The following is an 18,455-nucleotide window of genomic DNA, read 5'->3' on the forward strand; positions in this document are numbered from 1 at the left end:
CACTGTCTAAGACTTGTAGTCAATATAATTGTAGCTTCCTTTCTATTTCTTTGTTTTAATAAAGGAATTCTGTAAATGTTAATTGTTAGAAATTTATAAATACTGGAAAGTGTTAGGTGACCAGAAGATAAATTGAATGATTGTAAAGAGCTTGTTTGAATTCTACTTAATATTTGTCAATTTTTGCATTTAACCTTTTTAATGACTATGTCTTTCCCCAGAATGTAAAACTAAATGTCTTCAAAGGCCAATGTTTATCAATATCAAACTTTGAATGGCAAATGATTATGCGTTAAATAGCTGATCAGTTAACCCAGTGTTCATGTGAAATGGTCTAAGTAGTGCAGTGCTATGTGGAACACTTGTCTTTCACTTCTGAAAACTAATGAAATAAGTCTCTTCTATTAATTGTGTAAAAGTTCTACATGGAATGAATTTGGAATACTTCATTGCAGATCCTGGTAAGCATAATTATAAGACAAAAAATGTCTCTAATTTGGCACAAATTGACATTAAAAAGGGCAGTTTCATTTCTGGAAGCCTTACAACTGATGCTGCTGTGTTGAGATTTACTCTGCAACTCACCCTTGCTCTATTCAACCTGTCTGGTGCAGATGCTGAATGTAAATGGTAAAATGTTCTTTCACAGCACTGGCATCATGCCCCTTTAACATTTAAGTAAGAAAAGCATGTTTGCTTATTGTGATTCAACAAGGAGATCCAGTTTGGAATGCTAGTTTTAATTTTTTTTTGCTGCCAGCTATTCACGAAAGCATTTATTTGTCAACTTTGGCTGTTTTTATCTTATTGAAGTGTCCTTTCCGAAACTGCTCAGCTATGTTTCTTGATGGGCATATCTAGAAGTGTCCTGCTGGCTTCGATGAATCTTGCAATAAAGGTGCACTTCTAAAATTTAAGCAGTTCAGATTAATGTTCCGAATATACTGTAAATGAGTCAAATTTGGTGGATCCTGGACTTTCAATCCAGAGGTCAGGAATCAATTGGTTTGTTCATGTTGTTTAATAACTTGCTACTTCTGGCCTATATGTAATTCTGGTCCAAATTAAGTGGTTGACTGTGAATACCCTTTGAAATGGCTTGACAAGCCATTCAGCTGCACAAGCAATCGGTTTATCAATCTATTTTTAGGATTCAGGTGATAGTTGTAAAATACTCAAAACTTAACGTTCGTGATTATTACCTGATCGCTGCAAATAAACTAATTACAATAAAGTACCTCCAAACTTCTGTTTTTTTTTATATAAGAGACAATCTACAGCTTCTACAGTGTGAATAGAACACACATTGGTAGGATATTTTCTGTGAGCTTCCTATGGAAAAAGTGTTGCAAATTGGAAAAAAATTAATATACCCCAGGTTGAATTAACACATTGTCTTTTCAACAGTCACTTTTTCCACACAAATGGATGATGAACCTGTAAATTAACTTCCATTTTAATTGTCACGAGCATAGAAAATATTTGTACAAACCTGTGTAATTGGTCATTCTTAACACAAGCATAATTCTTAAATGAGGAAGTCGAGAATAATGAAGTTGTGCCATCAAGTGGTGTTTTGAAGAAAATTATTTTTGTTATCCTACTTTTGAGTAAATGAGTAAGATCTAATAACATTCTTGTAACTATTCATATGTGTTCTTAAAATCAATATTTTTAAATGTGTCTTTCTATTCTCAGTTAATATTGTTTCCACTTAAAATAGGTTCGTTTAGCTAACACGAAAACAAACAAGTCCTCAACAATTTTTGGAACAGATTCTTATGTAGTTTCATTGACTTCAAAGTAAGTACTTTTTTCTTTGTAACTGCCGGACATTCTCTCACAGGGAAGGTCTTTCTCCGTGTTATGTATAGTGACATTGTAAACTTGCTCTTTATAAATGGGAAGATGATTTTATTACAGGTACTGCACCCCTCTACCCCACTACCATGAGCCTTGTTTCAGGTTTATCATTTGATTAGTGAATCGATAGCCTGTTTTACAAGCCACCTGATTTTTCTTTTCCATTTTCATCAAATGGAAAATCAGGCAAATTGCACAATGGGCTGCTGATTGGCTACTGCCCAAAGTGAATTTATGCCCCTTTGATTCCTCCTGCTGTTAGCATACACTTCTAAAGTGTTATGAACAGGTGAGAAAGGTGTCTAGGGGTCCCTGTCAGCTTTCACCTGGTCTTACCATAACAGGGTTTAATTTTAAACACACCGTGTTTTTAGCTCCCCCTTGGTGAATCGTTGTTCACTGCTTTCCAATTTTAAGGCAATGAAACCAGAACAAACAGGCTTTCTTAGGTTTAAAGAAGAAAAGTTGAAATTTATTAAACTTAAACTCTAATTCGGTTAACACCTACGGATACACGATGGGCCCACACTAGCATGCCTACACTATACACACATGCAAATAGAGACAGAAAAGAGCAGAAGAAAAATAAAGTGGAAAGGTTTGAGGCAATATCTGAAGAATTGTTGTTATGGTTCTTCGAGCTCACTGTAGAGCTCTTGATTGTAGGTAGATCTTGCTTTTCGTTGGGGCCCAGTATTCTTCTTAAACCTTGTTCGCTGTAGGAGACTTTTCTCTCTTGGGGTTCATGTGTCTTCATTGGATTCAGAGGCTTGTGAGAAGGAGATGGGAGCAGACAGGAGAGAGATCTTCTCAGTCCAGGAGAAAATGACACTTTCAAACTCTCTGTGGCCAGTTCAAAAGAAAACCCTGGAATAGCCAGGTAGTCATGTGACCAGTTGGTCTAACCAGTCCTGGCCTTTGTGGATTGTATCCTCCTCAGCAGGTCCTGGAATGCACTTCCTCATCTTCGATGTCTGTTAGTATGTAAATGTTTTTTTCCAGCCGCGGCGGTTCTGGTTAACAATTCCTTTATTCACTCCAGTAACTGTTTAATATCGGTGTTCATGACAAAATTAATGTGCCTCATTCTTGGCAGGTAGGGGCCTAGCTTGACACCTCCACACCCAGTAGAATGAAATGTGATTTGAGAAAAGGTGTATTTCATTAACAGAGTTGAGAGAAAATATAAGATACAGAAAAAAAACACGCATTTCTTTCATTCATTCACAAATCCTAAAACTTATTAAAATCGCCCGTTTTTTGGCATCTCAATAAACATGTGGTTCTTTTTTGGGGAAGTTTCTCTTCAGTTTGGCCATTTCCATGGCTGCCTAGGGTCTTTGTTCCTGCTGAGGTAATTTTTATCCCCAGGAGAGTCAGTAGTGGGCGGATCTATCCTGAACTCTCCTTCAGTACTTTGCTGAGTCGTGCAAAGGCTTTTGACTTTAGGGGGATGGGTGTTTTTCTTTTTTCTGACTGCGGGGGAGGATTCTTTGCTAATCTCCCCTTTGTCTCAGAGGACAGTCCTGCCTGCAGGTATTGTGCAGACTCTACTGCACTGCCCTGTGGCAATTTGACTAGGTGAGGCATCACCCTCACGGTTTCTCTGCCCTGTAGGGGTCTTTCTTTCTGCAGATTCCTGTAAACGCAGTTAGCAACTCTGGTGGGGTGCTTCTAGTGTCTGCATTTACATAGGAGGATATGGGGTCTAACTTTACAAATTGTTCAGGGTTGGCTGACAGGACAGGAGGGGTTTTCATCCAGGATTCCTCCCAGACTTCCTTAAACCTGCCCTCTTGGTCACTTTTTCCCCTTCTCTTTCTAAACTTTTGCCAGCCTTGTGCTCGCCTACCCCTTTTTGTTTTCGGCGGGGGTCCCTTACAGTTCACCAGCCCTCTGCTGGAGGGTCCTCCTAACACCGGTACAGGACCTAAGGGTGCAGGTTTCACTTTAGGTTAGTGTATCCCCTCAACCTGGCACATGTAGCAACTCCTGCAGTACTCCACCACATCTTTGTGGAGTTTTGGCCAGTCAAACTGCTGTCTAATGCGGGCTTTGGTCTTTCGTATACCAGCATGTTAAGCCACTGTAGTCTTGTGGGCCCTTCTTAATATTTATTCCTGGTACCTCTGTGGCACCACTAACTGGTGAACTGCTGCCCACTCCTTGCTGTCAGGTCTGTGAGGAGAACTCCATTTCCTCATCAGTACCTCATTCTTTAAATAGTAGCAATCAGGGACTCCCTCTGCTTCACTTTCAGACCAGGCAGCCTGTGCTATCTCCTGCAATACTGGGTCAGCTCGCTGAACCTGATTTAGGGAAAATCCATTTAATTCATTCCCTGGGTCTCTTAACTTCCCAAAGAAAGTCTGAGACAGATAGACCTGGTCATCTGTCTGCAGTGCTAATTTGGTCTCCTCTGGGGGAGCTGGTTTGATCATGGCCTGATCCACTACACATTCAGGGAAACTGCAGGGGTCCATCTCCTGCCATGGCCCTGTCTCTCTGACCTACTGTGATCTTTCTTTCACTACTGGGAGGGCTACCACCCTCACCCCCGCCAGATCATTACCTGGGAGCAGGTCAACCTCGTCCACAGGAAAACCAGGGACAGTCCCTATGGTCATTGGTCCTGAAACTAGGTCGCACTCTAGGTGCACCCAGTGTACAGTGTACTGTCCTCCAATACCATTCACCACCATTCTGGTGTTCACTGCACTCTCTGGGGGAAAGGTCAGGCCTTTTCCCAGTAAAAGGGATCTAGTGGCCCTTGTGTCCCTGTGAGTTACTATGGGGCTTGCTTGCTCCACTCAAGTGGTATGGGGTTACTTTCCCTTCAGATGCAAAACCCTGATAACCTTCAGGAATCCGATTAAACATTCCTGCTCTTGCAGTAGTAAGCTTCCTGGGTTGCACTCTTACTGCAGTTAAAGCCACAGCTTGTTCTGCTGTGCTTTCCATCAAGTTTCCATCTTCACTCAGCAGGTGTGCCCTGATTAACCCTACAGGTTTTCCCTTTAATTTCTAGCAGTCAGCTTTTAAATGCCCTGCTTTATTACAATGGAAGCACACAGGTCTCCGGGTCTCACTCTTGCTCACAGCACCTTCCTTTTTGGCTAGAGGAGGGCCCCTGTGTCTCCTGCTTTCCATTCTCTCCCAGGACTGCTTGGACTCCTATCACCTTCCACCTTTTGTCATTTTTGGATTTGTGGAGATGACTAGGAAAGGTTCTCCTCTGGGAAACCAACTTATAAATTAAAGCAAACTCATCAGCTAGAATGGCCGCTTGTCGGGCTCTCTGAACCCACTGCTCCTCTACATGGGTCTTTAAGGAGAGTGGGGAAGAGTGTTTAAATTCCTCTAACAGAATTACTTCTCTGCGATTCTCATAGCTGAGCTGTACTTTAAGAGCGCTCAGCTATTAGTCAAAAGACAGCTGCTTACTTCTTTCAAACTCCAGATAAGTTTAATTAGCTTGCTTCTTGAGGGTTCTAAACTTTTGGCGATAGGCATCGGGTACTAATTAATGTGCCCAGGGGATAGCACATTTTGTCAGTTCATAATTTGATGAACTCTCATTTGGCAACAAGGAATAAACCTCATGGGCTTTTCCAGTTAGCTTGCTTTGCAGTAAAAGAGGCCAAGTCTCAGCTGGCCATTTTAAGCTGCCGTGCCAGTTTCTCAAAGGACACAAAACATGTTTCTACATCTTCCTTATTGAATTTTGGGATTAGTTGAGCTAGTTTTAACAATTTTGTACCCAGCACTGAATTCTGCTTCTCCATTTTGGCCGTGCTTTCACTGGGGTTACTCTGTCGCCCCCTAGTTAACTCAAGCCGCTTCAGCTCTCTTCACATTCTTTCTGGAATATTATTTCTCTCTCTCTGTCTCTCTCTCTCTCCTCTTTCTCTTGTTCTTTTTCCTGTCTTTAATTTTCTTCACGTTCCTTCTGGAAGGCTCTTTCTTTCTCCCTTTCCACAAATTCAGGTTTCCTCTGTTCTAGTTGTATCTTTGCTAACAGTACCCTGTCGGAATCTGCTTCTTACTCTGTTTCTGCTTCTTCAGATTCAAGGGAAAAATGGTTGGCCAGTAGCCTTAGGAGTTTAGACTTCCTAGCCTTGCCACGTACAGTGATCCCACGCTGCTCCGCCATTTTCCTCAACTCCTCCATAGACAGTGTTTTTAACTTATCCCAAGTTACTTCAGCCTGGCTTGGGGAACTACTAGCTTCAGTTGCAGACATATTAATATTCAAGCACGCACAATCACAAGAAAACCTGTATTCAGATCTTGCTCTTTTTTGATTGGAAACAATTTGGCTTCCTACTTCCAATTTCTCTCGTTTGTTTGTGAGTAAAATCCCAGACAAGCCCCCAAATTTCTGTTATAACCAGGTGAGAAAGGGGTCGAGGGGTCCCTCTCAGCCTTCACCTGATCTTACCGTAACAGGGTTTAATTTTAAACACACCATGTTTTTAGTTCCCCATTGGTGAATCCTTGTTCACCGCTTTCCAATTATAAGGCAAAGAAACCAGCACAAACAGGCTTTCTTAAGGTTTAAAGAAGAAACATTGAAATTTATTAAACTTAAACTCTAATTCGGTTAACGCCTACGGATACACAGCGCGCCCACACTAGCATGCTTACGCGATATACGCATGCAAATAGAGACAGTAAAGAGCAGAAGAAAAATAAAGTGGAAAAGTTTGAGGCAATATCTGAAGAGTTGTTTTTACAGTTCTTCACGCTCACTGTACAGTCCTTGATTGTAGGTAGATCTTGCTTTTCGTTGGGGCCCAGTAGTCGTCTTAAACATTGTTCGCTGTAGGAGACTTTTCTGTCTTGGGATTCATGTGGATTCAGAGGCTTGTGAGAAAGAGGTATGAGCAGACAGGAAAGAGATCTTCTCAATCCAGGAGCAAACAGACACTCTTGAGTTCAAACCCTCTGTGGCCAGTTCAAAAGAAAACTGTGGAACAGCCTGGTCGTCATGAGACCAGCTGGTCTAACCAGTCCTGGCTCTTGTGGATTGTATCCTTAGCAGGACTGGAATGCGATTCCTCATTTTCGATGTCTGTTTGTATGTAAATGTTTTTTTCCAGCCACGGCTGATCTGTTTAACAAGCCCTTTCTTCACTCCAGTAACAGTTTAAAATCAATGTTCATGACAAAATTAATGTGCCTCATTCTTAGCAGGTGGGGGCCTGGCATGACAACAGAGATTCCAATGTAATGTGCTGCATGAATTTTGCAGCTTTAGTTTCTGTCCTATCTTTGAAATCTTGTCATCAGATTAAATTATGAATTATTTATCATATTCATATCATCTTTTCACAGTTTATCGGGAAAAGGGATACTGTCGGGTCATGCAGATGGCACTATTGTACGTTACTATTTTGATGATGAAGGGGCGGGTGACTCGCAGGTATTGTGTTAGTTTAAATGGCATGAATAGTAAGAAAAGGGTATGATCAACCTCCAGTGGGCTTTACTGTACTTGTTTATAGTGACATTCCAATCACTTAGAAAACTGTCAAGGAATGATTCATTGGTGTTAATATCCGTAAAGTGATCTGAGAAGCTGAATGGTACTCGCCTACATTTGACAAAACAGTTGATTTCAGAAAATGATTTTGTGTCAGCTATGGTTCACTTGGTAGTGTTCTCATGTGAGTCAGAAGGTAGGGAGGGTGGGGGGGGTGGGTGTTCAAGTCCCACTCCAGGACTTGAGCACAACAGTCTCGGCTGACACTCCATTGGAGTACTGACGGAATGCTGCGCTGTTGAAAGTGTTTTCTGTTGGATCAGACTTTAAGCGGAGGCCCTGTCTACCCTCTCAGCTGGACGTAAAAGGTGTATTGGCACTATTTTGATGAAGAGCAGGGGAGTTATCCCCAGGCCAATATTTATCCCTCAATCAACACCACAAAAACAGATTTTCAGGTTGTTATCACATTGCTGTTTGTGGAAGCTTGTTGTGTGCAAATTGACTGCTGCGTTTCCTACATTACAACAGTGACCACATTTCAAAAAGTACTTCATTAGCTGAAAAATGCTTTGAGACGTCTGGTGGTCATGAAAGGTACTATATAATTACAAGTTTAAAAAAAAAAATATGACGAATCTGTTCTACGCTTAAAATTTCAATATTTCTTTACAAATGGCCAAAGGAACTTACGTAGGTTTTACTGCACATCAGTATAACATGAACGCTGACTGGAATTTTGTGTAAATTATAGATTATGACTCAATAAATGTAGTGATTACATCACAATTTTTAATCCTTTTCTGAGAGGAACTACTGCTAGTGTCTGTCATAACACCCAATATTACAAAAAGGAATGAAAAGGCAATGAAATTATCTGTGCCAACTCTACAGGATACATCTACCTATAACGTATATTTGCCTATTTTATGTTAAAAATATTGCATCTGCAAATGCGTTTTGTGGTATACTATCACCCCTCACTGTTTCACTATCCATATATCTTCCACTCCTAGCTGTTCACTTGACTCATGTATCCTTCTCCTCGTCCTTACTGTGCTGTCACTTATCTGACCATTATCCCTCCATCCAGTGCCCTTCACTATTCCGCACACAAGGGCTGGTGGCGAGAAACCAGAGGCTCCATTATGCTCAACCTATTTCCTGCCCCTCCTTCGCACCTTCTAAAAGGCATTCTTTGTTTTTTTATTCAATTTTGAAAGCAATCAAATTAGAATGAAAAAAGAACTTTGCTTAAACGCCTCCCTCTCTCTGTCTGCCCTCCTCTTCCTCCTCCATTTTTTCTCACACATCTTGCTCTCCCTCTCTTTTAAAGAAACACTTCATATATCATTTTTTAAAATTCTCAATATAAACTTGATCTAAACATCTTCTTAAAATTTGTCCTTTAGCTTTTCTGGAACTAATGTTGAAAAACAAGTGAACAGAAACTGGTGGATGCTAATGAAGAATATTCCAGTATTTCAGCCAACTATATGTTATTGATGTATCCTAAGCATTTGGGAGCACTGGTATCATACTGCACAGTCTGAATTAACATAAAGGCATCAGAACTCTTGAGAAGAGGTCTCAGAATGTAGGCTGATTCTAATTTATGTGGTGAAATCAGTGAAACCAAGAAAACAGCAATAATCTTAACTTTAGAGGCTAACTAATATTGGCTTTTCCAACGCAATTGGTATGTTAATATCCTTTTAACAAAAATATCCTATACTTCTACAGTAAAGCTATTTGCTTCTTACTCCAGTGACCATAGGTATTCATTTGGCTATTTTAAATCCATTTTCTCACTGTAATACTTTATTTGCTAAGTCAACACTCTCCTAGAAGTCCACACATTTGCAGTCTGTCTGCATTTACCAGCCTGAGAGAAAATATTGATAGAGAGTTGATAGTTCATCTATCTTAAATGAGATGCGAGATAAATCAATTTTTTGTTATAAGAACATAGAGCAGGAGTAGGCCACACAGCCTGTTGAGCCTGCTGCGCCATTCAGTAAGATCATGGCTAATCTGATCTTGGCCTTATCTCCACTTTCCTGCCTGTTCATCAGAACCCTTGACTCCCCGAGAGTTAAAAAAGCCGTCTATTTCAGCCTTGAATATATTAAATGACCCAGCCTCCACATCTTACTGGGGTAGAGAATTCCAAAGATTCACGACTATCTGAGAAAAGAAATTCCTCCTCATCTTTGTCTTAAATGGGAGACCCCTTATTGTGAAACTGCAGCCTAGTTGTAGATGCCCCCACGAGGGGAAACATCTTCTCAGCATCTGCCCTGTCAAGCCCTCTCAGAATCTTATATGTTTCAATAAGATCACCTCTCATTCTTCTGAACACCAATGAGTATAGACCCAACCTGCTCAACTTTTCCTCATTTCCCTTCATCCTAGGAATCAACTTAGTGAACCTTCTCTGAACAGCCTCCAGTACAAGTATATCCCTCCTTAAATAAGGAGAGCAAAACTGTACAAACTACTCTGGCTGTGGTCTCACCAACACCATGTACAGCTGTAGCAAGACTTCTCTACTTTGATACTCCATCCCCCTTGCAATAAAGGTCAACATTCCATTTTCCTTCCTAATTACTTGTTCCTGCAGGCTAACTTTTTGTGTTTCATGTACGAGGGCACCTAAATCTTTCTCTACCGCATCATTCTGTAGTCTCTGTCCGTTTAAATAATATTCTGCTTTTCTATTCTTCCTCACAAAGTGGGTAACCTCACATTTTACCACATTATACTGCATCTGCCAAATTTTTGGCCATTCATTTCACCAATGTATAAACGTATATCCCTTTGTAGTCTCTATTGTGTCTTCCTCACAACTTGCTTTCCCACCTATCTTTGTATCGTCAGCACTTTTGGCAACAATACGCTCGGTCCCTTCATCCAAGTCAATAATATACATTGAGGCCCCAGCACTTATCCCTGTGGCACCTCACTGGTTACAGTTTGCCAACCTGAAAATTACCCATTTTTCTTGGCTCTCTGTTTTCTGTTAGTTAGCCAATCCTCTATCCATGTTCATGTATTATCCCCAACACCATGAGCTCTTATCTTGTGCAGTAACCTTTTATGTTGCACCTTATCGAATGCCTTTTGGAAATCCAAATACACTACATCTATTGGTTCCCCTTTATCCACCCTACTCATTACAGCTTCAAAGAACTCTAATAAATTTGTCAAACATAATTTCCCTTTCATTAAAATCATGTTGACTCTGCTTGATTGTATTACGATTTTCTAAATGTCCTGCTACTACTTCCTTAATAATGGATTCCAGCATTTTTCCGATAACAGATGTTAAACTAACTGACCTTTTGGTTTCCTTCTTTCTGTCCCCTTCCTTTCTTGAATAGGGACATTAAGTTTGAGGTTTACCAATCCACTGGGACCTTGCCAGAATCTAGGGAATTTGGAAGATTACAACCAGTGCATTCACTATCTCTGTAATAATGGTGTCTATTGGTTAAATGGTACACTAATTAAATTATGAAATGCTACTTTTTTGTTTCAGGGTAAACTAGCTACACACTGTTGTCCACCTTATGCCTTAGCTTGGGCTGTAAATAGCATTGTGGCTGCTGGATGTGATAAGAAAATCATTGCCTATGGAAAGGAGGGCCATATTATCCAACAGTTTGATTATGCCCGAGACTCTACAGAAAAAGAGTTCACAGTAGCTGCCACTAGCCCTAGTGGTCAGTCTGTAGTCATTGGCAGCTACGACAGGTATGATCAAGAAAGTAAATATATTGCTGAAATGTTTTAGTATTTTGTTGTGCAAGTTTGTGCCAATAAAGAATTTAAATAATATACCTTGACAATGGAGGTTATTTCGAATATACTAACGTTTTCCCCATTTTGAATGGGGGAAGGTGAGGGGTGGTGTAGGTGTGTAATACTTTTGGCTTCCTAATTAAAATTGTCTAAGTTCCTATCCACATTTGCATTTCAAAACATAGGTTAGTGAAATTATGACCATGCTATGTTACTTTTCTTCTAGTTTAACTTCCTTTCTCAGATTTTTTTCTTCATCATCTTTTCTGAAAGCACTGACTCTGGTACCTTGCCCAGTGAACATTCTTTCTTTGTGAATTTACACCGAGATTTGACTGAGGGAACAGCATCACAGCCCCATTGACTTATTTTTTCTGATATCTGTGTATTGCATTTTCAGTAGGGTTTGCTGAATAATGATCAGAAGCAGGGCTGACACCTTTTCCTCACATAGTTGCTTGCCCTGTTCACTCAGATCCCAGATGTTCTGTAAAGGGCACCACGCCATTTTGATCTTGCACTTCTTGCAACTTGTAGTGAAATATATTATTGTAGTTATTTAATCTTCGAAAGATAGCTGACATTATCTGATCAATCAGGATCGACTGCAACCAATATGGTGGGTATGTTGAGTTTAATCAGAATTTAAGAATATAACATGCTCGTTGTGCAACAAAAACATATAACTGCTGTGGCAAGTAGCGAATACCTGTCTAGGTTGGGCAGAAAGGCTGGCATGCGCAAACAGCTCTTTCTGTTTTCCTCCTCTTTTCTCAGTGCCTCACACCTTCACAACTTCTCGAACTACCCAAGAGTGTTAGCATGGATCTACCCCCAGGAGTTTCTCTCCACCACCCATTGCACTGAGGTTTCCCAAAGTCTCTTACTTTATATCCTTCTTCAGGGGTAGATCTGGATGGATTATTGACAGGCCTTATGGTCCTACAAAGATTTGCTTCATTTTGACGTACCCAATAAAACATCAAGTTCTTTGTGTAAACCATTGGGTGAAAACCCATCTTTAATGTTATCCAACTGCCATTAACTTATTGAGCCTTTGCACCTTCTGTCCTTGATCAATCAGGCCTTTTATCATCATCACTAGGGAAAAAGTACTGAGCAAACTATTGGGGTTGAAGGCAGACAAGTCCCCAGGGCCTGATGGCCTACATCCTAGGGTCTTAAAGGAAATGGCAGTGGAGATAGTGGATCCTTTGGTTATAATATTCCAAATTCTCTGGATACAGGAAAGGTTCCAGTGGATTGGAAAAAAGCTAATGTAACGCCCTTATTCAAAAAGGGAGGGAGGCAGAAAGTAGGAAACTATAGACCATTTGGTTTAACATCTGTCGTTGGGAAATTGTTAGAATCCATTATTAAGGAAGTAATAACAGGATATTTAGAAAGTCAAAATGCAATCCATCAGAGTCAGCATGGTTTTATGAAGGGTAAAACGTGTTTGACTAATTTGCTAGAGTTCTTAGAAGCTGTAACAAGAAAAGTGGATAATGGGGATCCTGTAGATGTAGTTTATCTGGGCTTCCAGAAGGCATTTGATAAGGTGCCGCACAAAAGGTTAATACACAAGGTAAATTCACATGGAGTTAGTGGCAACTTATTAGCTTGGATAGAGGATGGCTAACCAACAGAAAACAGAGAGTCGGGATAAATGGGTCTTTTCTGGTTGGCAAGATGTAACTAGTGGGGTCCTTGGTCCCCAACTATTTACAATCTATATAAATGACTTGGATGCAGGGATAGAAGGTAGTATAGCCAAATTTGCAGATGACACTAAAATAGGTGGGACAGTAAGTTGCAATAAAGAAATAAGAAATCTACAAATGGATATGGATAGATTAGATAAATAGACCAAAATTTGGCAGATGGAGTTTAACATGGATAAGTGTGAGGTTATCCATTTTGTTTGGAAGAATAGAAAGGCAAATTATTATCTAATGGAGAGAAACTTCAGAGTGCTTCAGTGCAGAGGGATCTGGGTGTCCTCGTGCGTGAATCGCAGAAAGCTAGTTTGCAGGTGCAGCAGATAATAAGGAAGGCAAATGGAATTTTGGCATTTATTGCTCAAGGAATAAAATATAAAAGTAGGGAAGTATTGCTGCAACTGTACAAGGCATTAGTGAGACGGCACCTGGAGTATTGCGTACAATTTTGGTCCCCTTACTTGGGAAAGGATGTAGTTGCATTGGAGGCAGTTCAGAGGAGGTTCACTAGATTGATTCCAGAGATGGGGGGGTTTGTCTTATGAAGAGAGATTGAGCAGTTTAGCCCTTTACTCTCTGGAGTTTAGAAGAATTAGAGGAGATCTAATTGAGGTATATAAGATGATGAAGGGGATTGACAAAGTAGACATAGAGAGGATGTTTCCTCTTGTGGGGCAATCTAGAATGAGAGGTCATAGTTTTAGGATAAGGGGTAGCAGATTTAAAACAGAGATGAGGAGAAATTACCTCTCTCAAAGGGTTGTGAATCTGTGGAATTCACTACCCCAGAGTGCGGTGGATGCCGGGACATTGGGTAAATTTAAGGAGATAGACAGATTTTTAATTAGAAATGGGTTGAAGGGTAATGGAGAATGGGCAGGAAAGTGGAGTTGAGGCCAAGATGAGATCAGCCATGATCGTATTGAATGGCGGAGCAGGCTTGAGGGGCTGAATTGCCTACTGCTGCTCCTTGTTCTTATGTTTATCCTTTCTTTATCTCATCTCACGCTGTTCTCCTGATCAGCTTCATCCTCTCAAGAAACATTCCATCTCTGGCCTTCAAAGCTAATTTGCAGAAATTTCATTATTTGTATTTGTTCTACTATCAGTTATTTATTTCTAAGTCTGTGCGTAACGTCTGTAAACAAGCTGTTCATAGCACCCATTCAGTTCAGCTGTTCTTATTTCTTATCAGACTATTGAATCATAGTGTTGTTCACTGAAGTAACTTATATTCTACTTCCACACACTAATTAACTTACATATTTCAGCTAGCATCTTATTAGGCAAGGTTAAATGTAAAGCTCAACACAGTTTTATAGTATGGTTATTTGTTTTAAGTATCCACCCAGTTGTTTTCCCACGATAACAGAGGCCTCGTCTGACCATTGTCCTTTCCCGGGCTAGGTACAGCTATCATCACCTAAGAATAATCGTTCCACGAGCTTTTTTTCTAGGGAAACAAAACTTTAAGCAGATTCCAGTAAAAGAAAACTAACCTATTCCTTTACCTATTTCAGGCTGACTACTAAATATATTATTATTCTAAGCATATTTCTAACATTATTGCCAATAAATGGACAAGGACAAGTCCAACCAACAATGGGTGCTGTTTGTTGGCCTATCCCAACAAATTTGGACCAATATATTTGAATTAAATTGATCTAAGTTCATAATGTTGTACTTGTAGTCTTTTATTGAAGTACATTTTTCTGCTTCATAACATCAGTAGTAATCAGGAAGGCAATTTCTAATGATTGAAGTTATCAGGAATTCCTAACTGTAGTGCAGTGATTTTAGCAACAACAAATTTAGTAGCAAAAAACAAATTTTTGTTTGTCATATCTTTCAACTAAAAAGCGTTTAAAATTCTATTATTGGGAATATTTAATGAGTTTAAAAAACATTGGTTGTAATTTTGTCCTGGCGATGGGGGTCTCGACATCCGGAAAAAGCGAAACCGAGAACCCCGTATTGCCTTTTCTGTGGGAGGACCACTGAATCTCGTGTCAATTGCACATGTAAGTGGACAGCAACTGGCCTTCCACGGGATCAAGGACCCCCGCGACGTAAGTCCCACTCTTGGCGAGCTGCCGGCCATCAGAAACTGGCTGCTCTCACTGAGCCACACCACTGCAGAGGTGGTGGCTGCCGCTGGTGGAGCACTTGCCCAAGGCCCAGGACCAGTGCTGAACCTGGGTCATAGGCAGGGCAGGAGGGGTCTCGCAGGGTGGGAGTCGTGGGGGGCGGGGGTAGTAGTGGGGGGTTGTTAGCAAGGGCAGGGGGATGGCTCTCAGTGCCCCCCCCCCATTCCTGATGCCGGGTCCCTTGTTCAGGCACTAAGTGCCTTTTAATGAGGAACCCACCCCCACCAGAGCCGGAAAGCAACCTGCACAGTTTTTCGTGCCATGCTTCCCATGTAGTGACAGGGCCCCCTGCCGCACAGCTAATTGTGGCAGCCAGTTGAGGCCCTTAATTGATGCCGATGAACCACCTTCCTGCCCCGGACTTAATTTTGACAGAGGCTTGGAGGTGGCAGGATATGCTGTCCCCTGTGGTGGGTTTGGAAGCAGGGAGAGCATAAAATTCCCCCCCCTCCCCATTGTTTTTGTTACAGGGATGATTCATATTATTGCATTTGCAATTTTTCCTCTTAGTATATTACAGCTGTATAATTTACTAATACTTTTTCCTGCATGCAACATGCTACCCAGCTCTCATAGGCAAACCGGCACTTGCTGTTAAATACTGCGGGACAGTGTGATAGTGTGGCATTCAGTATTGTCTTTATACAGTAACAATTATCTCGAAAGGAACAACAATCTAGGTAACAGATATTTGTTAAAAATGCAAAAAATGAACTTCATAAATGTTAGTGTGCTCAAGGCAAGCAATCAACCCATTTATTTTCTCTGGATAACACTTATGATTTATACTGTGTACCCACATCACTTCAGAAAATGATTCATGCCATGAACACCAAACACTCTAGGCTAGAATGTTTTACTTAGTTTTTCAGACTAATCTAATCTTGGGCATTTTCTCAATGTTGTCTTGCATCCAATTGATACAGTAGTTCCATTCCGTAGAGACAGTTTCATCTGAGACAGTTATTTGCTGGTCATTTGTACATTATTAATTTTGTTATGAAAATTTTTTTTAAAGTAGAAAAAGCTGACTGTAAGTTTTGGACATTGTGAGTTACTAATTTAATTGCAGTGAATGACCTAAATAGGGTGCATTTTTGCAGGCTCAGAGTACTAAACTGGAGTCCTCGTAGAAATGCATGGGATGAGTCTCGACCAAAGGAGATCCCAAATCTTTACACTATTACTGCCTTAGCGTGGAAAAAGGATGGTTCTAGACTATGTGCGGTTAGTATTAAAAAAAACTACTTCTTCAAAAGCAATTTATGAGCTTTTAAAATACAACTTGAACAAATCCATTTTTACACGTGAAGCTTAAATGCAATAATTTAATAATTAACCTTCTGGATAGTTTAAGACAAATGTATAACTTCCTACTATTGGATATATTTATGTTGGTTCATTTTTTTCGGATTTAGCGGTGAGTGTTTCGCATTTTATACTTGTCAACTTTTTTGTTACAATTACAGAAGAAAAATATATTATGCATCCCATGTGTTTAATTTACAGGGCACTCTTTGTGGAGGTGTGGAACAGTTTGATTGCTGTCTGCGTAGATCTATCTACAAGAACAAATTTGAAATGACGTATGTTGGCCTTAGTCAGGTAGGTATCAAAAATTGGCTTCCCTTTACCATTCATGGTGTAGTACAAGAGGTGTCCTGGCCTATGTGTCCTGGCCTGTCGGAAGACACAAATCAACGATTCTCGGAAGACCGCCATCATTAACAACGAGTTCAATAGACTCAATGTGGACATTGCAGCGCTTCAGGAGACACGCCTCCCTGCTAACGGATCTCTAAGAGAGCAAGACTACACCTTCTTCTGGCAGGGTAGGGATCCTGAAGAACCAAGATAGCATGGAGTGGGCTTCGCCATCAGAAGCTCCTTGCTCAGTATGATAGAGCCACCTTCAAATGGCTCGGATCGCATACTGTCCATCCGACTGCTCAGCCTCTGGTCCAGTACTCCTACTCAGCATCTATGCTCCAACACTCTGCTCCACACCTGAAGTTAAAGATCAGTTCTACGAGGAACTCCATAATATCATTAGTAGCATCCACAATACCGAACATCTGTTCCTGCTGGGGGACTTTAATGCCAGGTTGGGGCCGACCATGACTCACAACCCTCCTGCCTTGGGCGCTATGGCACTGGAAGGATGAATGAGAATGGACAGAGACGGCTAGAGTTGTGCACCTATCACAACCTCTGCTTCACCAACTCGTTCTTTCATACTAAACCCTGTCACCAGGTTCACATTGTTGGCACCAGCTGGACCTCATCAACACAAGGCGAGCCTCTTTAAACAGCGTTCAAATCACACGCAGCTTCCACAGTGCGGACTGCGACACCGACCACTCCCTGGTGTGCAGCAAAGTTAGACTCAAACCAAAGAAGCTACATCACTCCAAGCAGAAGGGCCGCCCGCGCATCAACACCAGCAGAATCTCTTCTCCACAGCTGTTACATAAGTTTCTAAATTCACTTGAAAAAGCCCTTCAAAACACTCCTACAGGGGATGCAGAGACCAAGTGGGCCCACATCAGAGGTGCCATCTATGATTCAGCAATGACCACCTATGGCAAACGTGTGAAGCAGAACGCAGATTGGTTTTAATCTCACTTTGAAGAGCTGAAACCTGTCATAGCCGCTAAGCGCATTGCACTGTTGAACTACAAGAAAGCCCACAGCGGGTTAACATCTTTAGCACTTAAAGCAGCCAGAAGCGCTGCACAAAGAACAGCCAGGCGCTGCGCAAATGACTACTGGCAACACCTATGCAGTCGTATTCAGCTGGCCTCCGACACTGGAAACATCAGAGGAATGTATGATGGCATTAAGAGAGCTTATGGGCCAACCGTCAGTTCGATCGCCCCCCTCAAGTCTAAATCAGGGGACACAATCACTGACCAACACAAGCAAATGGACCGCTGGGTGGAGCACTACCTAGAACTGTACTCCAGGGAAAATGTTGTCACTGAGACCGCCCTCAATGCAGCCCAGTCTCTGCCAGTCATGGATGAGCTGGATGAACAGCCAACAAAATCGGAACTCAGTGATGCCATTGATTCTCTAGCCAGTGGGAAAGCCCCTGGGAAGGACGGCATTACCCCTGAAATAATCAAGAGTGCCAAGCCTGCTATACTTTCAGCACTCTACGAACTGCTTTGCCTGTGCTGGGATGAGGGAACAGTACCACAAGACATGCGCGATGCCAATATTATCACCCTCTATAAGAACAAGGGTGACCGTGGTGACTGCAACAACTACCGTGGAATCTCCCTGCTCAGCATAGTGGGGAAAGTCTTCGCTCGAGTCGCTTTAAACAGGCTCCAGAAGCTGGCTGAGCATGTCCACCCTGAGGCACAGTGTGGCTTTCGAGCAGAGATCCACCATTGACATGCTGTTCTCAATTCGCCAGCTACAGGAGAA

General features: G+C 41.4%; 1 protein-coding gene across 2 annotated transcripts in view; it reads left to right on the top strand.

Moving 5' to 3' along the window:
- ift172 (intraflagellar transport 172) overlaps window positions 1-18,455 on the top strand; it is a 183,177-nt gene that overhangs the window by 23,149 nt on the left and 141,573 nt on the right. For both annotated transcript variants that reach the window (XM_068024099.1, XM_068024100.1), the window contains exons 6-10: window positions 1,724-1,803; window positions 7,201-7,288; window positions 10,890-11,104; window positions 16,124-16,247; window positions 16,530-16,625. In XM_068024099.1, coding sequence (XP_067880200.1) covers window positions 1,724-1,803; window positions 7,201-7,288; window positions 10,890-11,104; window positions 16,124-16,247; window positions 16,530-16,625 — 603 coding nt within the window. The remainder of the gene's footprint in view (window positions 1-1,723; window positions 1,804-7,200; window positions 7,289-10,889; window positions 11,105-16,123; window positions 16,248-16,529; window positions 16,626-18,455) is intronic.

Source organism: Heterodontus francisci, chromosome 3, assembly GCF_036365525.1.
Source record: "Heterodontus francisci isolate sHetFra1 chromosome 3, sHetFra1.hap1, whole genome shotgun sequence".
Taxonomy (NCBI): Eukaryota; Metazoa; Chordata; class Chondrichthyes; order Heterodontiformes; family Heterodontidae; genus Heterodontus; species Heterodontus francisci.